At 50.4% G+C, this 26,033-nt stretch overlaps 1 protein-coding gene across 4 annotated transcripts in view; it reads right to left on the reverse strand.

Moving 5' to 3' along the window:
- Window positions 1-4,724: 4,724 nt before the first annotated feature.
- Window positions 4,725-26,033, reverse strand: part of IGF2BP1 (insulin like growth factor 2 mRNA binding protein 1) — a 38,617-nt gene continuing 17,308 nt past the window's right edge. For 2 of the 4 annotated variants that reach the window (XM_036095291.2, XM_078066456.1), the window contains exons 3-15: window positions 19,171-19,219; window positions 18,599-18,650; window positions 15,863-15,926; window positions 13,947-14,228; window positions 12,692-12,826; window positions 11,713-11,835; window positions 10,845-10,980; window positions 9,822-9,944; window positions 9,342-9,458; window positions 8,446-8,520; window positions 7,270-7,401; window positions 6,906-7,019; window positions 4,725-5,013 (exon numbers count right to left, since the gene is read on the reverse strand). In XM_036095291.2, coding sequence (XP_035951184.1) covers window positions 4,921-5,013; window positions 6,906-7,019; window positions 7,270-7,401; window positions 8,446-8,520; window positions 9,342-9,458; window positions 9,822-9,944; window positions 10,845-10,980; window positions 11,713-11,835; window positions 12,692-12,826; window positions 13,947-14,228; window positions 15,863-15,926; window positions 18,599-18,650; window positions 19,171-19,219 — 1,495 coding nt within the window. In that variant the 3' untranslated portion in view covers window positions 4,725-4,920. Of the gene's footprint in view, window positions 5,014-6,905; window positions 7,020-7,269; window positions 7,402-8,445; window positions 8,521-9,341; window positions 9,462-9,821; window positions 9,945-10,844; window positions 10,981-11,712; window positions 11,836-12,691; window positions 12,827-13,946; window positions 14,229-15,862; window positions 15,927-18,598; window positions 18,651-19,170; window positions 19,220-26,033 lie in introns of all 4 variants that reach the window. The other 2 variants (XM_036095282.2, XM_078066457.1) reach the window with 2 other exon arrangements.

Here is a 26,033-nt window from a genome sequence, read left to right on the forward strand (position 1 = left end):
TACTCGTAGCATCCATCACCTGTGGTTACTCAAAACACGCGCTCCCGAGGAGCTTCCTGCTAGTTCATTTCAGAAAAAAAAAAAAAAAAATTCTTTCATGTCTTGTCAGTCCGGATTCAACCATACTAAGGCACCCTACAAAGGGTGCCATCATCAGGCTGTGCCCCAAGGAGGTGCATGGGCCCGAGGGTCAAGGTTGGGATCTGGCCCTCACCCTCTACCTCCACCTTCGGTCACGAGGTCTCCTCCCTGCCCTGTACCCCGATAGAGAAGCCTTCTGTATCCAAAGGAAAGAAACCGAAGCTTTCAGCTGGTGTTACTCCAAGTCTGAATACAAGAGAAATGTTCTGCATCGAAGTCATCGAGGGTTTGGAAGGGAAATGGCTTTATGTCCCCCTGGCACTGAGGGTTTGTCTTCCATCTTCCTGCAATTACTTTATGCTAGGCTGTGCTGTCTTCCTTCTACCAGTTTTCAACAAACAGGCAAAACGGTTGCATGGTTTGAATGCCAAAGCCACTAGGATCTCCCCCCACCCCTGGATGGGAGGCGGGAGGAAAGGATTGACTAGAGGTGCCAGCTTCTTCACGAAATGGAAGCTCGGGCGGTCCCTCTGGGGCTCTGTGAGGTAGTTACGCAGCACTGCTGGTTCCCAGTTTGGCAGAGGGTATGTCTGGGGTGGGAGGAGGGGAAGGCACCCTTGAGAGCTAACTGAGGCCCCTCCTCGCTGCCAGTCTGCCAGGCCTGAAGGGAACTCGCCGTGCTATCTCTGCAGTGGGGGCAGGGGACGGAGAGCAGTCCCACGTGGAGGGGCCCCAAACTTTCCCCCCTTCCCCAAAGTGCAACCAGGAGCCAACGGACCCCTTTCTCAGCTCCCTACCCCTTGGCAAGTCCCGCCCCCACGTCCCCCAGGAGCCTCAGAAGGGAAGGGACGCGTCTTTAGCTCACACTGTCTCCAGGAGCCCCTCTCAGACAGCCCAAGTCTGTGTCGAAAGATGGCTACTGCTTTGATTCAGAAGCGGCCTCTCTCAGCCTCTGTCTGTCTGTCTTTGGCACAGAGGAAAATGGACACAGAGCCACCTGGAGTGTCGTCCCCCCCCCAGTGTTCTCTGGGTTTTACACGGGGTCTTTGCTGCAGTAGTGAGGTGTACCTCATAGCTCCCAACCGCCCCCCTGGAAGTGGCGAGCTCACGAGGAAAGGAATAAAGACTGACAAGGACCTGGGGGGCGGGGGGGGAGAGAGCAGCAGGGGATAAAATTCCCTGTCCCTCCACTCAGCTCTCTCCTACCCAGACCCCTCCGAGGAGTTGAGTCCACAATCCAAACTGCAAAAGGCAACCAGACCCTAGAGGGGATTAAAGCCATCGGGGTGTAACTGTCAGATGCAGCTTCAAAGTTAGTGAATCAAACCATTTTGGTTTTTTGTGTGTTCCACAGAATTAAAAAATATATCCTAAAGAGATGGTCCTTTCTTAAAAATATATATGTAGCGCACACACACACACACACATATATATATAATCTTCGAGTATAAGAAGTGGTTTTTTAAAAGTCGCTTTTCTCAGATCATCCAAATCTCCCAAGTGCTTTTCACGTTGACTTCTCTCACCAAGGATGGGGAAATGGAGGTGATGTGCGGGAGGACAAGGAACTGGCCCAAGACCTAGCCTAGCCTAAGGGTCAAAGGTGGGCCCACCAAGACAGGTCCTTATCTCCCCTAAACTTTAACCACCAAACCATATTCCTTCTGCTTCTGGTAGGGTAACTTTCACAACCTTCCTGCTGGGCAAATGTCAGCGATGAGTGGAGCCGTGCTAATTCAACTCATATTGGATAGTCCCTCGCCACACTTCCTGATCTCTTCTGGGAGCTGAACCAGCCAAAGGAAAAGGACGTGGGCTTAAGGTGTGAAGGGAGCAGGATCCCAAGGAAACTGAACACTGCAACAATCACATTTCAGGTACTGTGGGTGGTTTTTGTTTTTTTCCTGCTGGTAGTCTGAACCAGATATTAAAGCATGCTTGCTGTTGGAAATTCACCTTAAATCACCAAATGGCCGATGTCTGAATGTTATCTGCTTCATTTTGGGATAAAGCATAGAGAGCCAGAGATGGAAGTTGGGAGACCCCCCCTTTTTTTGTGGGTTAGGACAGGTGGGAAGCTCAAATTAGATTGGCCTGATATTACCCCTAAACGCTCTCCTGCATCCTCCTCTCTTTGGGGTAGACCATTCTGGAGGTTAAAAAGGAATGTCATGGGGACAAAGGGATAAGACATGAGCGAGGCAGGAACCTGTCCCCAATCACATTCCCATACCTCCTACCCCTCCTGGCCACCCACCACCCTAAATTAGGAATTCCTTTAGTTTGGGTCCACTGTTAGAATCAATCAGATCAATCTAAAGAAGATAGAGGAGACAGGGGAGCAGTCATCCGAGTGTCTGTCTGCTCCTTGGTCTGTTGATATAGACCAAAAAAGAATAGCAAGATGGGACTGAAATGAAAATAACAAAAAAAAAAAAAAAAAGAAGAAGGAAAAAGAAAAAGATTGCAATGACAAACCAGGCGGACCTCTCTGAGGGTGAGAGAGCAGCTTTGTCTCTTCCACCAACGGAATCTGGCTCCCATATTTCTAAACAGAGAAATAGAGGGTTTTTTTTTTTTAATGGGTATATTTTTTAGTTATTATTTCACTCCTCGATAAAACGGAGGCAATATTTTAAAATATCTCAACAGCACCACTGGTGGGGAAAACTGGCTGGGATGCCCTTTAACCAAAAAGGGAGAGAGGGGGCGGATGCCAGGGGCCGGTTGCTGGGGACTGTTGTTTGCCCCTGGAGGCCTACAGCTCTGCTAGGTCTCTGAATCCCAACAGGCAGGAGATCAAGAGAGAGGCCCCAGTGGCGTAGGAATCCGGGAGTCAGAGATCAGGGCCTCCCCCAGGCTCTCTCAGCCCCAGCCTCCTCCCAAAGAGCCAGCCCCTCCTGCCTTGCCCACAGGGCCTGTTCTCCATAGAGAGATCCTAAAGGCTTACACTGGCTCATGTTGTAAGAAATTATGAAACATAACTTTCTCGTTTTTTTTCTTTTCATTAAAAAAATAAAATATTCAAGACTATCAGCTTCTCTTTTGCTTTGCTTTTCTTTTTTTATATAAAATATCAGCAAGCCGCAAAGAAAAAAAAAAAGGTTAAAAAAAAAAAGGTGGGGGGAACAAAAAGGAAAGTAATTGCTGAGGTAACTTCATACCTTGAGGTAGTTTACTTCGCGCACAGCATTACCTGACTGACTCCGCCCACGTGTCATGGTTGTCTCGTTATTACTACTGTCGTTGTGGCAGTGTTGGAAGGAGGGGACTCCACGCATGGGCTTTTCCACATGCAGAGAGGCCTTCCTCCCTTCCCAGCACACTTGATAGCATTGTCCAAGGTAGCTAAAGTGCACCACCTGGCTAATATGCATTGACAATCAGTGTATTCGGAGGGGAGGCCTAACCTCATTTAACTGATGGCTGCCGTCTTCCATAAGGGCTGAACTTCCAACGGGATCTTATTGAGCCTAGTAAATTAATAAATTAAGGTTATTTACCCCTTTTGTGCATAATGCTGCTGGTATTTTGAATTTTGTTTTCAGGCACAACTTTGGTCATGCCAATGATTGACGGAGGCAGAAGCCATCGGTTAAATATGCCTCGAGGATAAAAACAGAAGCAAATACTCTCCAATTTACTGAATATTCGTAATACATGCCAGATGACGGGCTTCAGCTTTACCGGGAGCTCAGGGTTGGGTTCCACATCCCACCACCACCAAGGGAACAGTGCCGTGGGGGGGGAGTGCCCCGCAACCCCTGCCTCTGGGAACCAGCCCTTATAGGAGCACATGGGCTGGAGTGAGGGCACAGTGGCAGCCTTTGGGGCCACTCAAGTCCTCCATGGAACTGAGACTTTATCAAGGGGAGTCATGTCCCCTTCCCAGTGCTCATATCCAATCATTAAAATAGACTTTAAAAAAATATAAAATCTGCCTGAGAATGATGGGAATCAGGGACAGTACAGTGGTCAGCCCCTATCCCGCTGAGCATTCAGTACCACCCATGTGCACCTAGATGGGTAGGAGGACGTGAATGGGGCAGGGAATCTTGGTGGGGAAGTCCCGACAGAGCGGAGAAAATTTTAATTGCGCCAATTTTTCAAGATGGTGATCTGGACTAGATCAGCCATAAGGGCACTCCTTTTAAACGTGGATTACTATATATTTTAATCATATTTCTCCCCCATTCTTTATTCCTTGCTGTTCCTATTGGTTGGTTAGGGAAGGAGTGGGATAATAAACTACAGATGCTGGCGTGTCTGCTCCTTGGAATCAATAACGTAAGCAAAGCAATGCACTGGTTCCCACTTTTTCTGGTAGCAGTACAGATAAAACAATTCGTGTGAATATAGGAAGAGGCTATGTCAGGGCACGAAGAGTAGAGGTATCTTAATCAACGGACCAAGCAGGAGAAGGTTGGAAGGATTTTAGGGTCAAGAAGCAAACCATCCTTTGAGGCTGATTAAAACACCCCTCTGCATGATTGAAAAACCTGAAGGAAATTTTATTTCTCTTCCCACTGGGGTCTGACCCACCCTCTCGGTGGGACCTGGAGAACTTACTTAAACAATCCACGTTTAAAAGCACCCTGAGCTAGAAATTTCCATGGTGACACCCTGAGGGGTGGGCAGTGTCGGGCCAATTGGTTGGGCGTGTGGGGCCGAGGGATCAGGGTTCCTCACTGGAACGTCTTTTCTCAAGCAAGTGGGCAAACCTGATCTACATCCCGGCCCAAGTGTCCCTGATTCCCACTCATTCTCAGGCCTGCTGGGGAGAACGCGCTCTCGATTTCAGCCCGTTGTCCTTGAGTCGACGTGATGGGGAGGGGCTGGTCACTTCCTCCGTGCCTGGGCCTGGTTACTCTGTCCCTTTTGGTGCAGCTGTTTAACTTGGGCCAGGATGTCTCGTATTTTCCTCTGGGCCATCTGTGGGAGAACCAGAGAAGAGGCAAGAGTGAAGATCCCCAAAGGCAAGGAGAGAGCCAGACCCCAGGGGAGAGAAGCCATCGGGACCTAGACACCGGCAACAAACACAACAGAAAGAGACAGAGTGAGTGGGACCTAAAGTTTGTCTGCCTCCCCGTGGGTCCTGAGCAGCCCCCACCGCGGTGGGGAGGGGGGGAGCGGACAGAGTACAAACTCATTCACCAGAATTGAAAAATTGACAAACTCGCCACACAGGCTACTGAACCAAAATAAAACCCCTGGAGTTTCCAGGTGTATGTTTGGTCAGAGGGTCATCAGGTAGGAGACCTCCTCACAAATCAGAGCTCCCAGTAAAGGGGATGGAACGTCCAGACACGGATTTACAAACAAGCAGTGAAACCTAAGCTCCACTGTAAAAAATGGACAAAATACCCAAGGATCCGTCTCTTTACTCTTTCCTTTCTTCGCTAAGGACAGAGTTCTGCAAAGGAAACCAACTGCAACACGGGGTGCCCCTAACCGTTTACCAGAATCGCTTCCTTCCATAAACGGGTGCTTGGTTTCTTGGTTCAAGAGAAAGGTGGTGTAGGTGGGGGAAAGGCTGTGGACTCAGGATTTATATTACTTCCTACTCAGCCGCAAGCGGATGGTTTGCAAAGATTTCCCTCTAATTCTCATTCTAACACATGAAAAATACCACCACCACCACCACCACCCCCCACTTCGGTACTGAGAACATCCTGGCTCTGTGCATCTTTGGATCTATCCTTCACACTACCACACCCCTCATTTGTACAATGAGGTTGTCACGAGGATTAAATGAGCTAATATACGTGAACCACACAGAATGCTGCTGAACCAATGCAGCTAATATACGTGAACCAATCAGATGCACCCAGAAATCTTAGATACTATCGTGACTCTTGTTGATACCTCTCCAAGGACTGTCACAGAAAGTTTCTTAGCCAAGGCCATACAGCAGAAAAGCCATGTGGGGTCTGAGCGCAAAGCCCTCTGCCTCCAAAACCCCTGTTCCTGGTGCTGTCTGGCCACACCACACTGGGAGCCGAGAGCTGGGGCTCGGGGTTCCAGGATCCTGTACTGCCCTTGACCACTTAGGCAGCTTCTAGCTTTGGAAGTGCCTATCCTCTGAACAGACGGACTTGTGTCCAGGAGTCTCCATATCCCTTCCAGTCCCAACGCCAGAGGATTTTAGGGAAACCCCACTACCTTTCAATCAACCTTTCTCTGAGTTTTAAGATTCAAATTTAAGATTTGAACCTGATATCCACCCTCTTTCCAGACTCTGGGGTCAGTCCCAATGCCAGGCAGTGCCGACTGGGCCCCTGGAGGTGATATGGGGCCGGTGAGTTCTGGAATGGGACAGTAGAACTGGAACCAGGGATGGAGTAGTCATTGTGAGAAAGGCAAAGGGACTGCACTGGAAAAAGGCAATCCAGAATGTTGTTACCACTGTTATTATTCCACAAACAAGACTGGGTGGTGGGTAATACCAATTTCCTTTCTTATCTGGTGCAAAAGGGGTGAGCGAAAGACTAAAGTCAGACAACAGGAAAGACTTAACATATAGCAAGTAACATAGAAAAATACTAGTCACTATATAGAATATATACTATATACAGAACTTCTCAAATCACTTTCCCTACAGTTCTAACAGAGAATAAAACATCTACACATCACACTCCTACACTTGGAAAAGAATGGCCCAGTCCAGAGGCAGGCAGAAGTCCACGGGACTGGTCAAAGCCATGGTCAAAGCTATGCAAATCAACATCTGGCCTCTTGCTTCTCCAATCCCTGGGCTCCTGCTGTCTTCCCACGAGGTGGTGGGGCGGGGGGGGATGGGGGGGGACGGGTCGTGCCACATGTACCTGGCTGGCATAAAAATGCCCGATGATCTTGACGATGACCTGGTCATTCTCATCCGGGGTCTGGTCTCTTGGCACCACCACCTCGGCTGCTGTCAAATTCTGCAACTCATTCACCTGGGGGGGGTGGGGGGCAGAGAGAAGTTTGGGGTGCTATCAAGAAAGCATGGAGGGGGCTGGAGGGAGGGGCAAGAGGCGAGTCCCTAGCAGGTAACTGGAGGCCCAGGAGCCGGGCTGGGGAGGAGAATTGGGTAAAGGAGCAAGTCGGAAGTCTTATTGTACGGGGTAGGGGAGTAGGAGGCCAGGGCAGAGCTATGGGGTTTGAGGACTAAGATCCGGAAGGTTCATCCCTGGTCTGAAGGCTCACCGTTTTGCCGCCTTTGCCGATGACCCTGCCAGCAGCTGACGCCGGCACCCGGATGTGGGTCTCCAGCTTTACTTCCTCCTTGGGACCAAAGAAGTTCTCCTCCTTGAGTTTTCCATAAATTCTTCCCTGAGCCTGAGAGGAGGAGGTCCTTGTTAATCAGCGGGCCACACACATGACAAAAGGGAAGTGAGGTACACATGGAAATAGAGCCCCCAAGCTCCACCCCATCCTCTCTGGCCCCACAGGCCCAGCCCACGGGTGCATCAACCATCTACACCAGGGAATATGAAAATGGCCAAGAGCATTGACCTGTTCCTTCTGCTTACTTGTAATACTGGAGAGCCTGGGTAGAGTAACTGAACACTTACTTCCCAGAAGTACAATTCATAAGCTACACAACCCTACAGGGTCTGGGATGATCCCATTTAGGTGAATAAGGCAGCCGATCAAGTCAGCCAGAGGATAGGATGTTGGACAGGCCACACAGCCTCGAGAGCATCCCCTTCTCCATCCCTGCCTAGGTCAGCAGGAGCTAACTGTTAGCTCTCTGGCTCTGTGACCAGAAGTTCAGGGACCCAGCAATGCAGCAGGACATGAAGAAGAGAAGGGAACTGGGCATCAAAGATCTTCCTTCCTAACTAAGGCAGGGCACCAGAAAGAAGCCCTCAGCATTCCTTCTGTCCCGTATTTCTGTTCACCTTCAGAAGGAAAGAGGGAAGAAGTCAACAGAAGTTGAGTTTGATGCCAAATTGAAAGCAGCATTGCAATGCTGTCCATGGGCACCCAGCTGGCTCAGTCAGAAGAGCATGAGACTCTTGCTCTTGGGGTCGTGGGTTCAAGCCCCACATTGGGTGTAGAGATTACTTAAATAGATAAAAACTTTTTTAAGAAAGTGTTATGCGGGGCGCCTGGGTGGCTCAGTCGTTAAGCGTCTGCCTTTGGCTCAGGTCATGATCCCAGGGTCATGGGATCGAGCCCCACATCGGGCTCCCTGCTCCGCGGGAAGCCTGCTTCTCCCTTTCCCACTCCCCCTGCTTGTGTTCCTGCTCTCGCTGTCTCTCTCTGTCAAATATATAAATAAAATCTTTAAAAAAAAAAAAAAAAAGAAAGTGTTATGCAGATTTGCACCCCCACCCAACCTCAATTCCTTTTCTTTGGAAAAACAAAGATGAGAACCTTAAATTGGGCCTCTGGGGGTCCAGTGATGATGACCATACGAACTTTGGAGTCAGGAGTTTCAGGAGGAGCAATCTAGAAAGCAAAGAGCTCGTCAAAGAGGTGCCCCCTACCTCCACCTCCTCCAAGCCCCCTGCCACCATCCCACTTCCACCCCCTACTTCCGAGGGCTAGGAGAGGCGAGAACAAAGGCCCTGAACCCCAAGGGCATTGCCCTTGCACCAAAAATGTGATGAGGACGTGGGTGCGTGTGTTCCAGGGACATTCCCTCCTCACCGCCCACCCTCCCAGCTTCCCGGGGAGGCTTCCGTGGGGTCCTGCCCAGAGTGGGGAACAGACAAAATGCCCACGGTGAGGGCAGGGACCACACGTCAGCAGAAAAGAATCCCTGCGTCTGACCAAGTCCTTTAGGGGCCACCGACACAACTGGATTTAAGCTTGTGAAACTTTCACGAGGACACTCTCCCTTCTCTCTGCGCTGGACCCCAGCCAAGGGGGGGCGAAAACAGTCGGCATCTACCGCAACCCCCCCCATCCCACGCCCCCGGCGCTGGGCACTGGCCGAGCGGGGCGCCGGCTGCGAAATTTCACGGCACTAGGACAATGATCGCAGTGACAAGGGAACAGTGGTTGAGGCTGACGGCCTTAGCTTAGGGGCTGCAGGCTGAACCCACGTCAGTCTAGGCCAGAACCTAAGTGATCCTCCTCTGCGGCAACTCGGCCTCCTCCCTCGCCCGGAAGCCCAGGAGCACCGAAGGCCCTGGGCAAAGTCATATGCAAAGGGGACGACAATCCGTCAGAGAAACAGACCACACAACAGCAGGAAGAAAGGTTGAGGGGGTGGAAGCAGGGCGCTGCCCTCTTCCCAGGACCTGGAAGGAGACAGAGCAGGTCACCTTAATGGAGGCACTGGCGAAGCGGGAGAGCTGTTTGATGTGCTGTCCCTTCTTCCCGATGATAGCACCCACTGCCTGCGCCGGGATGAACACCTGCACCATCTCCTGCTCCGGAGCCTGCTGCCGAGACAGGGCGTGTTACGACCAGGGGTGAGGGACACAGCCTGGAAGCCCTTCCACCCCTCGGGGCGTGCAGCCTCAAAGAGAAGAAGGCAGACACCCGGCGGCCAACGTGGGCAACCCGCTCCTTGGCTCTCCCCAGGCCCCCAAGGACAAAGGGAGAGGGCTGACGGCAGCCCAGGTGGCATCTGAGACGCTGTGCACACGGCTGGGAGTACTGCCCAAGAGGGGCATCCCAGACCTCCCTTCCCTCTCTGCAAATTCCCAAGCATCAGGCTCCCGCAGGGGGCTGGACCCTAAGGGAGGCCATGGAAGGGCCCGGGCACCTCCCCCACCCCCCGAAGGAGATCTTGCACCTACCATAAAGGAGCTGTAGGGAGCAGCCCCGGTGACGCTGCTGGGAGGTGGCGGGACCGCACTGGACGAGGCTGGAAACAGACCTACAGCCGCCAAGTTCAGGCCGGGGATGAGATGTGACTGCAGCTGGGGAAGGAAGGTAAGGAGGGAGAGGTCAGCTCATGATGCAGGGCTGGCTGAATCCAGAAGGCAGTGCTGGGGTGGGGTGGGAGGGGTGGGAGGGGTGGGGGGGAGTGAACACAGGAGAACTGGGTGCTTTTGCACAAAACCCGCCTGCCCTTCTCTGGTTCTCACACACACACGCACATACACTTAGAGCGTGGAGCTGTGAGTGATGGGACATTATCGCTGGACCAAGAACCAGCAACACCAACCAGAAGGGTCAACCAGAGCCTCAGATGTCCCATCTCTCTGGTGGTTTACTCCACTAACCCTGCCCTGGAACATTCCTATGAGAAGGCACAGCAACAACAGATCTCCGTTAGACTCCAAGGCTCACCTTTTTTCCTGTACTCCACATCCTCACTCCCTTTTAAAAATCAGATGAGGGGTGCCTGGGTGGCTCAGACGATTAAGTGTCCGACTCTTGATTTCGGCTCAGGTCATGATCTCGGGGTTGTGGGATCGAGCCCCGCATTGGGCTCTGCACTCAATGCAGAGTCTGCTTGTCCTTCTCTCTCTCCCTCTGCTCCTCCCCCACCCCCGGCTCACCCTGGCTCTCGTGCTCTCTATCTCTGAAATAAGTAAATAAAATCTTAAAAAAACAAATCAGATGAAAATTATGGCCCCTCTCCTCACTGAAGAACACACAAACACCAATCTTACAGGAAGACCACAGACTTTGAAACCGAAGATGAAACCCAACCCCCACCTCAGCAATCAGATAAAGAATCTCTATTCATTAAACGTAAAAGATCTGGAGGATTGGAGATCCAAAGGCGTGTGGCCTGCCCACCCCAGGTGGAGACCCCCATCTGTGGTGCCCCAGGCTCAGAGCATTAGGGTGCCTGGCCCTCTGCCACTCACACTCATGGCAGCCACGTCGTTCTCATAGGCCTCCCGAACTTTCTTCATGATCTCCTGCTCGGCCCTGCAGCAGTTCTCAATGGCCCCCTTCACAGTGATGGTCCTCTCGGGGTTATAGAGGGTGAGGTCCTGCAGCCTGGCGGGAGAGCAGAGCCGCGTCATCCTCCCACCAGGAAGGGGCCACGGCTGGGAATCAGCCGCAGAAACAGCTCCTGCAGGCTGTTTCACTTTCAGCAAATAGCTCCCCGTCTCTGGCCTTCAGTCTGTAACCCGGGCAGGGAGGGAGCAAGGTACAGGGAGAGGAGAACAGCCAACTGAAACCCCTCGATTTGCAATGAGTCCAATCACAGACAAGTTTTCATCACTGGTAAAGCAAGGAGGATGCTCAGGACTGCAAGTTTCTCCAGTGGTTCTAGGCAACCCATTTCCTGTGCTTTTGGAACAGAGCGAGTCTGGGATGCAATGAAGAGGCACAGTGCTCACAGAAGAGGTAATCGATCTGCTTGGCTCTGGTTCTTCCAGGGGAGACAGGCCCCGACACAGGGGAGCATACACCCAATCCTCAGACCAGGACCTGGGTCGGTCTGCTTCTCACGGACCAGCAAACATGCCTGAGACCCCGCCCTAGCTGCAGGCTCTCTGAGATGCAGGGGATAGGAGTGATGGGCAGGCCAGAGGACGGAAGGATGCGCTCCAGCAACCCCAGCCCTCACAGAGATAAACGCTCTTTGCCATGTCACTGATTATTCTTCAACAGAACAGAAACTGCATCCAACTTACGGGGCCAAGCATGAAGGCCCAATGATATATACTGCCGTCCCTGAGCCCACGGGCATCCCACCCATAAAGCGGTAAATGAGAGCCTTACGAGGAGATGGTGATCTTTGTCTCTGTGTCCTGCTCCACCTTCTTCAGGTTACGCCCTTCCTTGCCAATGAGACGCCCCACAAAGTTATTATGGGCCAGGATCTTCAGGGGAACCTCGTCGGCCCTTGGGAAAGAGAGAGGGACAGGAGCTGTTAAATGCTGGGCCACGCAGAGACACGGTCAGCATGCCACCGCAGACGTGGGGTTTCCGGGACAAAACTACATTTTAAAAGATGACAAAAATCAACAGATTGGTGGTTGCTTAGCACTAGAGAAATGGGGAAGTAGGGAGGGGCCGCCAAGGGGCACGAGGACTACCAGAGTGATGGCCATGCTCATTATCGTAATCGTGGTGATGGTTTTGCAGGTATACGCATGTTAATACTCATTCAATTGTATACTTTTAAATAGCCACACTATAGAACTCCATGAAGTTTTAGAAAGAACTGAGATGGGTCAGTAATTACTGATCCATAAATGTGAAAAAAGCTAACTACAGAACACGTTCATTACAGTCCTATTTGTGCTAAAACATGCACATGCACACCTGTGCGCACGAACGTATATGGACAAACGCGTACACACGCTTGTAAGTGCACAGAATTGCTAAGAGAGGGGCGCCTGGGTGGCTCAGTCGTTAAGCGTCTGCCTTCGGCTCAGGTCATGATCTCAGGGTCCTGGGATCGAGCCCCGCATCGGGCTCCCTGCTCTGCAGGAAGCCTGCTTCTCCCTCTCCCACTCCCCCTGCTTGTGTTCCCTCTCTCGCTGTGTCTCTGTCAAATAGATAAATCTTTAAAAAAAAAAAAAAAAAAGAATTGCTAAGAGTATACAGGGTGTTACTTGTGGAAAAGAGGACCTCGTGTCTCAGTTTAGGTCCTTTGTCTCCTATTTATCCCTGCATTCTTGCGAATAAAAAGTGTGTTGGAGCGGGGGAGGTGGCACTCCCCTCATTACGAGAAATGTTGAATAAAAAGCCTTACGTTTTGGTGTCCTTTGCTTCCTTATGCATAATCTCCAAGATCATCTTACACGCAGATGAGCAGCCCTCAGGGGTCGAGTGGACGCTGATGGCCTTCTCCGCAGCGCCTGCATTCTCCTTCCTGTGCACATCTATCCTAAGGACCACAAGGTCAAGGATGGTTAGGGGTCTCTGGTGAAACCCAGAGTCTTCTTCACCCTCCTTACCACCTCTCCTCAACCAAAAGTACAGAAACGGCTCTTGGAACAAGTCCCAGTGCAGAACAGGAAAGGGCAGAGAAAAGGCCAGAGGAACCCAGGCCAGCCTGCTGCTCTGGATTCTGTCCCAGTCAGGAGGTGGGGGGGAGGGGGGGAACGGACAATGGTGGCATCTGGCATGGGAACACAGGGCTGGCAATCAGTAGCCCACAGCTCTAAAGCTGCATTCCCCTTAAATGCTGGATTCTCTCCCGTAAAACTATAAAGGGAAGGCACACTGTCCCAAATTAAAAGTAAATAATAAAGGATGCATTCGGAGTAAGGACATGATGTGACCTGTTCTTTTCCAGAGTACCCTGATTAGCTATAAAGATTAGAGAAGAGGGGTCACTATACACAAATAAAAAAAATAAAGTCAGGGGCGCCTGGGTGGCTCAGTCGTTAAGCGTCTGCCTTTGGCTCAGGTCATGATCCCAGGGTCCTGGGATCAAGCCCCGCATCAGGCTCCCTGTTCCATGGGAAGCCTGCTTCTCCCTCTCCCACTCCCCCTGCTTGTGTTCCCTCTCTTGCTGTGTCTCTGTCAGATAAATAAATAAAATCTTAAAAAAAAATAAAGTCAAAATTTAAAAAAGAGATTAGAGGGGTAACAGTAGGGGAATCGGAGATGGGGCAGGATGATGACCTATTACTGAGGGCTGGCTTTGGCCAAGCTGCCCAGCCCAGTGGCCACCAACAGGCAGTGCTGAACCCACAGTGCACCAGAGTGACTGACTCACCTAGACTAGGTTTGCTTGGTGGCACGTCCTACAAGAAATTCTAGAACCATTCCTACTAATAACGGTGGGGCCCAGCCACTACCACCAACTGGCATGCACCAGGCCCATTCAACCTCCCCACCTTCCCAGGACGCTGCAATTGGAGCAGTAACCACCCCCATCCCCCAATGAAGAGAAATGGGAACACATCCCAGACAACATTTCCTGAAACGTAAATACTGAGACTCCCCAGTGTGCTACCAGGCGGTACCCAGGCTCCCAGTGCCCAGCAGCCAAGACTCACTTGGACTGGGTCTGTTTCGTGATGTTTCGGATGGTGGCCCCCTCCTTGCCAATGATGGCACCCACATACTGGGTTGGCACCAGGAGCCGCAGGGGGATATCCACTTGCTGCTGCTTGGCTGGGGCCCCCGCAGCTACAGGGGAGCCCTGGCGGGGCTGACCCCGAGAGCCAAAGCCTCCTCGGCGCCCGTTCTCAGGACCCTGTGCTATCTGCTCGTCAGGAATGTAGGAGACTTTTAAGGCGTGGTTCTCCAGCTGGTGGCCATTCAGCTTCATGATGGCTCTGAGGACAGAGGGAGAGTCTACTGGTCACGCCATGCCAATCACACCAAAGGCGTTCCGTGTGTAAAGCACTCTGGGTTACAACTTGGAACACACTAAAAACAAGGGAGATGACCACCTACCCACCACTCCCACCTCCACCTCAGAGAACTTGCCAGTCTAAACGGCTGAAGACATCAAAGGGAAACCTAAATTAAGTTATTCCCAATGAATTCTGAATTGGCTTATTAATTCCAGCCAGAACTACGCATCTCGTAAGATTAATGTGAGGATCACATGTGATTCATGGTAAGTGAATAAATATAATAAACACATGAAACAAGAGACTTGTTTTTACACCTGTTGAGTCTGGCACCTTCCATGTTTGAGGAAACTGTAAAAAAAAAAAATAGGGTTGGAGACGGAATGTCTTGCTTACAGCCTGGAAGCAGGAGTTTAAGTCTATCGGGAATGTCTGCAAAGCAGGAGTGAGTAACACTGTGGGAGGGGAGGAGGCAAGCTCCATCCAGTTCCACACCAGCTGATGCAGGTTAGAAATGTTAACAAGGCAGCAACAGGCAGTGGGGAGTAAGCCGAGTATTAACATGACCTTTAGAGCCAGGCTAAGGACCACACACTAGCCACAAGGGGCAGTAGGGACCTCCAGAAAATCCTGAGCCCAGAGAGCCACTTAAAAGAAAATGGGGGCAGGGCTCCTGGCGGGCTCGGTCAGTAGAGTGTGCTAACTCTTGACCTCGGGATCCTGAGTTCGAGCACCACGTCGGGTGTAGAGAGAAGTTAAAAATAAACTTTTAAGGGGCGCCTGGGTGGCTCAGATGGTTAAGCGTCTGCCTTTGGCTCAGGTCATGATCCCAGGATTCTGGGATTGAGCCCCGCATCGAGCTCCCTGCTCAGCGGGGAGCCTGCTTCTCCCTCTCCCTCTGCCTCTCCCTCTGCTCATACTCTCTCTCTGTGTCTCGAATGAATAAATAAATCTTTAAAATGTATCCTCACCCAGCTAGAGGCAGCATGCTGAAGGAACAAGAAAGCTGTCAAAAGCTAAATATGGCAAAAAGCCTGTAACGGGCGGGATATAAGTGAGTAAATGCACGAAGTGTACAAAGTCTGTCAGTACCAGTGGGTGAGACGTGTAGTTGCTCAACCAAAGGGCTTAAGGAGCTAGAAAGCATAGGTGTGATGGGACTAATAGGACCCGACAAAAGCACAATCGGGGCTCGTGGCATCACCGAAATAAAATGTCTGCCCCCGCCACATCAGAACGTGAACAAATCCCTTCTGTAAACCTCGCAGTTCCTCCTTACTATCACTAGATGGCGCCGTCAACACAGCAAAGGACCCTTGCAGTGCCGGGGCACCCGGAGACCCAACGCAAAGCCCACTTTTTCTCCTACAGAGGATTTCCCACCTTTCCTGGGAGGGTCTTTGGGTCCCTTCCCGTCCATGGATTTGCTACCAATCTTGATAAGTTTCTGAACCCTTGAGATACCTGAACCTGAACCAAAAAGAGTCTGCGACTGGCTATCACAGTAACAGAAGGCGCTCTTGCCTGCCTGGACCCCAGCGTGGAGAAGCACGGGTACCTGGCTCCCAACAACCCGCGAAGACCCGCCCCGCCCCGCTTTCCGGCCCACTTACTGCCTGGTCTGTTCCCGGTTGGAATAGGTGACATTCACCACCGCAGTCTCACTCTCGGTGTTCACTGGGGGAGCAAAACAGAGGCCAAGGTTAGAGCAGCAAGATCTGGAGATGCCGCCAATGAACTCCCAAGTGTTAAAAGCTCATCCTTTCAGGTTATGAGGTTGTAAAAAGTTACATGTGTTCTAAGAAGGAATACATGAATGACAAGGCAAACTATGTGCCCTTTAGGCCCCTCTCTCCAGAACTCCTAGAAAATTCAAATTAACCTTTTTGCATTTTCCCTCCTGTGTCTTCTTTTGATCTCCCCTGGCCACCCCCCCACCCCCGAGAGCTGGGCGACAAAAGGGTGCTGAAGTCAGCACAGCAGTTAGGTGGCAGGGAGCGCACACAACAGGTCTGGGAGACGAATTTATTCTTGGGAAGCTAAACTAGTTAAAAATGCACACACCGTAAGATTAGCAATTTATAGAAGCAAACATCCCAAGACATGGTCTCTAAGAATACGGCGAAGAGACCCACTTCCGCTGCAGAGCATCCTCAAGGACAGATGGACCACATGTGAGTGTATCATAACCCAAGCTAAATGGGCTGAGAGGAGCAGCTACTGGGGAACCGAGGGGTGACGATTTCCTGACTCAGACTTCCAAACATCTTGGCAGTGGAAACGCACATTCAATTCATCATAAATCCATGCCACCTGCCATTATTCCCATCCAAGTCCTCCGTTCTTACCATGAAACCTCTTGGTCTTCACTGGATTTTGCCATATACTCTTTCCTACAGGGAGAGACTGGGCTGGACAATAGAATTCCAGGCGGTCTGGGGGCACACTTCTTAAATTAATAAAATTAACGTGTCTTGTGTCTGTCTTTTGATTTGGGGTTCCCTAGGCCAGCTCAGCCCTGGGGTGGAGGACAGTGACAAAAACCAAGCCTCTGCCCCCATCATCCTGAGGATAAGTCACCTGGCCACAGACCCTCAGCGCAGACCACTCTAAACCCCTCTGGCCTTCATCCACAGAGCTCCCCCACCACAGTGGTGAGTAAGGGAGATTCCGCCAAGAACTATCTTTCCAGTTAAACTGAAACACAGGAATGAATGAAACCAACGAAGGCTCTGCCTTCCTGGAGCTTACGGGAGCAGACAACGCGAAGTACAAGAAGCAAATTCTCTAACCTATCAGATGGGTTGATGATGGCCATGGAGAAATGTAACTCAGGGTTAAAGGAGGTGGTGGGAAGGGGTGCGATTTTAAAGAGTGGACAGAAAGGACTTCACTTAGAAAGTGACACCAGAAGACTTTCTCTGTTGTCCAACAAAATCAAACATTTCCCATTGTGTTCTCTCCAGGGAACGGGTCTCCCCTCCTGATATGGTGTGTTACAGCTCCTGGGTGAGCCCCAGACAGATTTGAGCTATCGTGGACTCCTGCGGGGCCTCCCAGGGCGGCTCACAATGTGCTCCCAAGCCCGCACTCATTCTTGCTATTTGTCCAAGAGTAACTCAGTCATTAGTCTAACGCGTGAGCAGTACTGGGCAATGGTTATCAGTGTGTCCAGCTGTGTCCTGGCATTTATGATAAAAAGGCAACCTACAGGATTAGAGCTGGAGAACCTGTCTGATAGATTCAGTACTTTACCTATGTGCAGACAAGTATTTTAATCTAGAGTGATTTCTAGCTTGCACCTTTCCAAAGAAAATGGAGATAAGCATTTAAATCTCGACGGGGTGATTCTTTACGCTTCTGAAGATCTACAAACTCCACTTGTATCTTCTCGAATGGACAAGCTCTACCTTGTGTCAACCAAAACCATCCTTATTTTAGCTCATTTCCTCTGAAAATTATTTATAACCTGAAGCAATGGAGAAACCTCAGAAATCTTAGCAAATATTTTATGACCCAGATTTCTTAGTATTTCTCCTGGGGGCCCACTCTTGAAAGACTGTGCTTGCCCATCACTGTGTGCCCAGTAATAAAATCTCTGTTTTTTTTTTAATTGACCAAAGCCATAGAGCTGACAATCAGCTTCTATAAAGAGATAACCAGTTGACTATTCCAGCCAAACATAAAGAATCATGAAGCTTTTAAAGTAAAGGGGCTGCAGACTTACTCAGGCTGAGTGCCCCATTTCCATGCTGCTAAACCCTTCAGACCTCTCTTTTGATCGTGACTGACCCCTAAGAGCTACCCATGTTAGTCCTTTGGGACTCCCCAGTAGCTGCTCCTCTCAGCCCATTTAGCTTGGGTTATGATACACTCACGTGTGGTCCATCTGTCCTTGAGGATGCTCTGCAGTGGAAGTGGGTCTCTTCGCCGTGTTCTTAGAGACCATGTCTTGGGATGTTTGCTTCTATAAATTGCTAATCTTACGGTGTGTGCATTTTTAACTAGTTTAGCTTCCCAAGAATAAATTCGTCTCCCAGACCTGGTGTGTGCGCTCCCTGCCGCCTAACTGCTTGGGACTGCGCCCCTAAGAGCTTGGGACCCCATGCTGGAAATGAGTGACTTTTGCTCATTAAACAGAGAAACCTGTTCCACAGAGAAGCAGCACAGCCAAAGCCGGGACGACATGCCCAGGTCCCCCGTGTGTGGATCTCCCTTCGTGCCATATTCTGTCTGCCTGCCTTGTCTGCTTTTGGTATGCCAGGTGGATGTGGTCGTGGAAAACGAAGCAGAGCAGATCCCCCAAACTGCTCCAGCACCCACCCCCCACTTCCCCACCGTACCCTTACCTTGCTCGCAGTTCTCCACTGTACCGTACTGAGCAAGCAGGCTGTCCAGCACCTAGGAGCATGGACGAGAGAAGAGAGGAAGGCTATTCTGAGCATCCCAGGAACTGTCACGAAGCCAGCCACCAGCCACCCTCACCCCAAAGCTGGTGGCACAGGCAGAGCCTTAGGTGGGGACTGAGTAGTATGACCTGTTTCAGCTTACTCCCTCTAGGGTACCGATAACTGCTGGTAACCTGTCAGGGTATCTTTGCAGAAATGTACTTGAGCACAACAAAAAGGCATCTAAGGGCCTTTTTGGAAGTAGACTTGGGCCTCTGGGGTCTAAGTTTGGGGCTCAGGGAACACCCTACCCACCTTCCTAATGCCTCTCATCACAGACACAAGCCCAAAGGACTAACATGGGTAGTCCTGGGCTGAGGATGAGAACCAACCAACTCCCTCAGTACTAGCATCCCTGGCCGACCCCCAAACCACCAGGGGACCTCCCCAGTCATCTCTGCCAACTCAGACTGGCCCGGGCTTCCTTTCCAGTCTCCACTTCCCCATGTCTTGAGTTTCCCCCAATCACTTACTTCCCAACGGAGCTGGGGTGGGATGTTTCGAATCTGAATTTTCCGACTCCTGAAATTAGAGGGAACAGGATTAATGACCACTCTGGATGCTTTAGGGGCCTATGACCTGGCAGTGTTTAATCCCTATGTCAGTCTATATCTCCCTACCTTCTGTTCAACACCAAAGTCTGAGAATCCAAGAACGATAACCTTTGGGAATGAAGATTTGGTGGAAGGGTGCCTCACTTCAGAGTGTAAATTATCAGTGCCAAGACAGATAGGAAGACTGTGATCAGAGGCCCGAAGCACCAGGGTAACATAATTCCCCCCAAATCACACCTGCCTTTTGTTGTCCCTGTGCTCCGGTCTCGCCCTGCTCTTTCCTTCACTAACCACCTATTCTCACCTCTTACCTCCCACCATGTTTCAGGCATTAGGAATACAAAGCTGCTACAGAGACTTCATTCATTAATCCAATACCCATTTAACTGTTGCCTACTTCAGGCTATACTTTGTTCTAGATACTGGGGACACAGTGACAAACAAAAGAGACAAAGTACCTGGCCTCAAGGTGCTCACAATTTATTGGGAAAGACACACATGCAAACAAATGACAGGGGGATAATAGTGCGGTAATTAAGTGTTTTTTATACAGGTATGGATTTAAATCTCTGTTCCACTTAACAGCACTGATCTTAAAATTATTTCACTTCTTTGAGGCTCACTTTCTTTTCTTTGTAAAACAGGGATAATACCTATTCACAGGGTGGTTTCAGGTGATGTTAGATAATATTAGGGCTTAGCAAAGGGCTTCAAGTACTTAAAGTGTAGTAACAGACGCATTTGGAATACTAAGGTGGAAACGATTAACATACAACACATCATCAGGACCACCACCTTCCCTCCTTCCAAATGACTTCTCTTTCTCCTTCCCATCTTTCAAATACCTCTTAAAAGTGTACTTTTCCCCAGGAAGGCTTTCAGGTTCAAGGTTGATTCCCAGGGCAATTAACTGCTCACTACCCAAATCGATGCCCTAATCCCTGGGCTTACAACATTTCAATTGACTTGATCTTCATTGGTCAATTGTCATTTATGTCTCAGCATATCCTTGATCACAAACTTAGTTCAGGGACATGGTCCAATGAAATTCTAACAGCATGAGGGAAAACTGGCCTGGGAAGCAAGAAAATCCAGTTCTAGCTCTTAAACTACCCCTGATTGGGTCTTCATCTGACTAAGCCATGTAAGCTTCAGGCCTCAGTGTTCCTACTGGGCCCTTGTCAGCTCCTAGCTTGCTAGGGGAAGGGGGTGTTGAAAACACGAGGAAGGGATGCTAAGCTCTCACCATAAATGTTTCCCTCTTGGCTCTGTCCTAGGCCAGCTCACTCATTCCATCCCTGTGACCTTAAGTGTCTTACAGCTGCAAAATGGAAACTGGAGGGTCTCTAAGATCCCTTCTAATTGTGCAGCTCTGAGCAGGGAAAGTCTTTACTGATGAAATACACAAAGGAAACCTCTTCCTGGGACAAAATGACTTCAGGGAAAAGGAGCATACGTGTTGAAGGGAATCTACATGTATGGCTCTCTACCTTGGGTGGTTCATGAACCTGATCTAAAGTCGTCAGACTACACTGCAGGACAAGAGAGCAAGGATAAGAAACAAGTCCAGTCGTCAGATCCCACACCAGGCCACTCTCTTTGATTCCATTCATAGGCAAAAGAGGGGGCCCCATGGCATCTAGCCTAGTGAGGGATGTCCCATATAACACTCATTTTGTGCCCAAATAGGCTGAGAAAATGCAGGAACCGTCACAATCAAAGTCCAACTGTTGGAGAATTGAGGAACAGATGGTTACACCATTGGAAGACTGAGGACACTGACCTAGCTTGATGCCCCATGACAGGAGTCACTCCCTCTAGGGGCTGCCTGCCTGGGAATTCAAACCAGTAAGGGCTTAAAGCAACCCCCAGGCAGGAGGCTCAGTGTGAAGACAGCTCTTTCAAGACTGTCCCTTAGTGTAATCTCAGGTCGAAGATCAAAAATACCCTCCTCCTACTACTACTTCAAACTCCCAGATTTAGGGGCTTTCTTTTCAGGGTAGGGAAAAGTTGGGGAGGGGATGGGGTGAGGAAATCAAATCTCAGTTTGGGGTTTTAATCCATATCCTGAAAGCAATGGCAGTCTGGAATGTCTGGAATGTTCCAGGAGAAGGAGGGGGAGGAGGGCAGGGCCACACAACCAATGAAAGAAAAGACCTCCTCCCAGCCCTCTCCCACCCTCAAGAGGCAGAGACTCACCCACCCCTCTAGGACATGCACACCCAATCCTGGGAACCCCTTCAGGCCTCCAAACCTCCTTTCCCCAAGCCCCCAACCCTGACAAACACACAACAGAAGCCCCGGAAGACCCTTTGTCTTTTAAGCCCTTGGCCTGGTTTCTATTACTTATGGTGCTACCCAAGTTCTTTCAGGCCCAAAGCACATGGGGCGATGTTGGGAACTGTACCCAGTCCTCCCTTCCCAGGACCCCCGCTGAACTCATCCGCCCCACAAACTATGGAAGGCCAGGTGCAAGCTGGACCGGGTTGGTATGCTGAGGGCTTGGGGGTCCAGAGAGAAGCTACGGCATTTGATGGGGGCACTCCTTGGCTCATACCTTGTTTCTTCCTGTGGAAACTGACAGAGCTTTTGGGAGGACTTCAAGAGATAAGCTGTGTGAATGAGGGCGCCTGACTTGGGAGTGGGTCCTCAGGAGCCTACAGGTATCCAGACGAGCATGGAGGAGACGGAAGGGCTGGCAATGAGCGCTCTCACCGTGGGACGGTAACACCGTCGTTAACAATATTTAGACATCACTGCTGCGGAAACAGTGGGGAAATACCAGCGCCTACAGTCCCACTCCCCTGCCTCTCTTGACAACTAAAGGGTTATGGTCTGGCCCAGGGCCCCACTCCACACTCCAGTGCATCAGCTTCCACTAGGGTTGAGCAGTACCTTTGCCCTATAATAGGGCACTCTACTCTGAGCAGAGCCTGGAGTGCCTAAACCCCAACATCCCTCGTTCAGAAAAAGCAAGAGAATGCCTAGAGGTTCATGAGTCACCACCTCTGCACCCTCAGGAGCGGATAAACCTGTTGCGTGATAGCCCCTGGCAATGAAAGCAATGGTTTCACCAACCTAATTCTTTCCTGGGTGCCAACGCCCAGTGGCTTCTGACCTCTTTGCATGCCCTGACCTGAAGGGCAGTTTACCAAGCCCTGAGGCAGCTCCCAATACAGAGCAACCACAGGAGACCTATCTCTCTAATGCTGGCGGAAGCGGGGGGGGGGGGGGGGGGGGGGGCGGCGGCATGAAGGCCACAGAGACCAAGTGACCATTTTTCTCAAGCCCTGGGGAGATTTCAGGAGAGAACAGAGGGAGAGAGCACCCATGCAACAGCAGAAGGAGTTAAGTAGCAAACCAAGAATTTCAGGAAGCACAGGAGCTGGATACCCGGAAAGGGATGTGGTCGGGAGTTCTCCCTGGGAAGGAAGTTCTCGTCCTTTTCACCTTTTCAGAGAAGTGTCACTGGCTTAGACTGGGAAGGAAAACAGGTCAATTAGGGAAGGGCCTAACATTTGAGGAATGCTTAACAGATGCCAAGCTGAAATCCAGCACTTGCTAGAAGACCCTCATTGCCCATGAGGGTGGGGCCCGACGCTCCGTTTTACAGACCAGGACCCTGAGAATGGGAGATTATCTCTGCCAAGTACACAGCTACCAAAAGCCAGAGTCAGGCTTTGAACTCAAAACTTGTCTGGTTCCAGGCTCTGTGAGCTGTCCCCAGCGCTGCTGTTTTGATGGAAGAATGGCGACAAAAAGCCTTTGTCAAAATTCAATCAAGTTAGGCCAAAGGACAATTAAAAATATTCAGAATTTGGGGCGCCTGGGTGGCTCAGTCGGTTCAGCAGTTGCCTTCAGCTCAGGTCATGATCTCAGGGTCCTGGGATCGAGCCCCAAGTTGGGCTTCCTGCTCAGCGGGAAGGCTGCTTCTCCCTCTCCCTCTGCTGCCCCCCCCCCCCACCGCTTGTGCTCTCCCACTCACACTCTCTCTCAAATAAAATAATAAAAAAATCTTTAAAGAAAAAAATATTCAGAATTCATACAACATAGTGAACAGTGGGCCTGGGTAAGTGGGTACTATTCTCCAATAAATCAAAACGTCCCACCTGTAATTCCTTAAGCTAGGAACTTTTCCCAGCTGCATATTTCCCTAAGTGGGTGAAGTGATTCTAATGGCATACTGAACACTGATTAGATACTGGATAACACTGTTAACTAAGAATCAATGATTTTGCAAGTTCTTATTTTTTTTAAGTAGGCTCCATGCCCAGTGTGGAGCCCAATGCAGGTCTTGAACCCTCGACCCTGAGATCAGGACCTCAGCTGAGATCAAGAGTCAGATGCCTAACTGACTGAGCCACCCAGGTACCCCTCAAGTTCTTATATTTTTTAAAAAAAGAGACAGGGACGCCTGGGTGGCTCAGTTGGTTAAGTGTCCGCCTTCGGTTCAGGTCATGATCCCAGAGTCCTGGGATCGAGCCCGCATCCCCGCATCGGGCTCCTTGCTCAGCGGGGAGCCTGCTTCTCCCTCTGCCTGCCACTCCCCCCCACCCCTGCTGTGCTCTCTCTCTCTGACAAATAAATAAATAAAATCTTTTTTTTTTTTAAGAGAGAGACAAACAATTACAGATAAAATAAGGTGTCCAGGATTTGCTTCAAAATAATTAGAGCGTGAAGAAAAAATAAACACCGACTGGATATAAGTTGGTATTTTTTAAAGCTAGGTGATAGGTACATGGGAGATTTATTAAATTATCTTTTATACCTTTTTGTTTACATTTTTTTCCATAATTAAAACTGTTTTGTTTTAAGCAGGGCTCAAACCCAGGACCGTGAGATCAAGACCTGAGCCGAGACTAAGAGTCGGACGCTGAAGCAACTGGGCCACCCAGGTGCCCCTAAAATTGTTTTTCAAATTATTCCAGCTTAGCCAGTTTTAAAGTCATAGCAGGTTCCAAATTAATGGATCTAACTAATGAGGTTTTCCAGTTGGTGTTGTATCAGCAAGAATGTAAGCCTTGGTGATGAGCCCACTGGGGACTGGAAGGGGGCAGGGGCCTGGGGTCCAGGGTTGAGAAGAGCGGATGCACAAATGATAGCCTTCAGAATGGGGCCTCCCTGCAGGGCAGAATGCACAGGAGGTACAAGGACTCCAGGTCTACTGGAAAAAGGCTGAAACCTGCCCCAGGGAGTGCTCTATTCCTCTTTCCACCCCCACAGCCCCGGGGGAAGGGACCTCATTCCCCCCCTCCCCCCAGAAGGAGGAGTTCCTTTAAACCAGGGTGGGGTAAACCAGCGGAAGGTGGGGGGAGTGGGAAGGAAGCAGCAACAGGTTTTGGAAATCTTGTCAAGCTTGGGGCCCCTGATCAAGAGTCAAACCTGGACTTTCATCTCGGCAGAGAACCAGGATTAAACTGGGATTTCCAGATTAGATCCTGCACCTCCAGCCCTCCCCCAAGCTGTGATTTTCTGACAAGCAGGCTGTGTGGCCTTGGACAAGTCCAACCTTCAACTCTCTGGACCTCAGTTTCTCACATGTGGGAAACAAGGACCAGGACTGGTCTGTTTTACAAGGTCTTGTGTTCCCAGACCGGGATCAACCCTGTCTACCCATAGGAAAAGGCTTTCTTTCTTTTTTTTTTTAAAGATTTTATTTATTTGAGAGCGAGAGAGGGCACACAAGCAGGCAGGGAGAGTGGGAGAGGGAGAAGCAGGCTTCCCGGGGAGCAGGGAGCCTGATGTGGGGCTCGATCCCAGGACCCTGGGATCATGACCTGAGCCGAAGGCAGACGCTTAACGACTGAGCCACCCAGGTGTCCCAGGAAAAGGCTTTCTTAATCTGAGGAATTTTCTATGGACTAAAGGTCTTAAATAAGTGGTTCTTTTTTTTTTTTTCAAGATTTTATTTATTGGACAGAAAGAGCGCACAAGCAGGGGGAGCAGCAGGCAGAGGGAGAGGGAGAAGCAGGCTCCCCACAGAGCAGGGAGCTGATGCGGGGCTTGATCCCAGAATCCTGGGATCATGACCCGAGCCGAAGGCAGACACTTAAGGACTGAGCCACCCAAACGCCCCTTAAGTAAGTGGTTCTTAACAGCCCCCCACACACACACACCTTTGTCGATACTCCATTCCCATTAGGAATGTGATAAAAGCTACGAACACTCTACACCAGAAAAGCGCCAACATTCTGCACACACTTTCAAGATCTCAGGAGTTCATGAAGACTTTGGAATCCACCCGTAAGTCCAAATTTAAGACATCCTCCCACACATCTACACATTGATGCCCCAGTCCTGGCTCAAGCCTACGGGCAGCTCCTCGAAAAGCTGGTAAGAAACTAACCCAAGGCGATGAGAACACAAGCCTGGCTGGGGACCGGCTGGAGCAGTTACCTGCATGTCGGACGAGAGTGAGCCACAAAGGTTGCAAACCTGCAGGCGCAACCCTGCTTGCTTTCATTCTCATCCACAAACTCACTACCATGACTTGCCCCAAGGTTTCTGTGGTCCAGCTGCTGCAGTCCTTCATTCCACAGATTTTCTTGGCACCTACTAAGCACTGGGCCCCTGCTGTCCACCCCACAGTAGCCACTAGTCACATGTGGCTTTTGAGCCACTAAATTGTGGCTACTGCAACTGACGAACAGAATGCTCGTTTTAGAGGTGTTTATGTAATTTAACTTTTCCTCTGTAAAATTTGTGAAATCTAAATATTGATCGGGGGGCGCCTGGTTGGCTCGGTCGGTTGAGCATCCCACTCTACATTTCAGCTCAGGTCA

This window comes from Halichoerus grypus, chromosome 2 (assembly GCF_964656455.1).
Source record: "Halichoerus grypus chromosome 2, mHalGry1.hap1.1, whole genome shotgun sequence".
NCBI lineage: Eukaryota > Metazoa > Chordata > Mammalia > Carnivora > Phocidae > Halichoerus > Halichoerus grypus.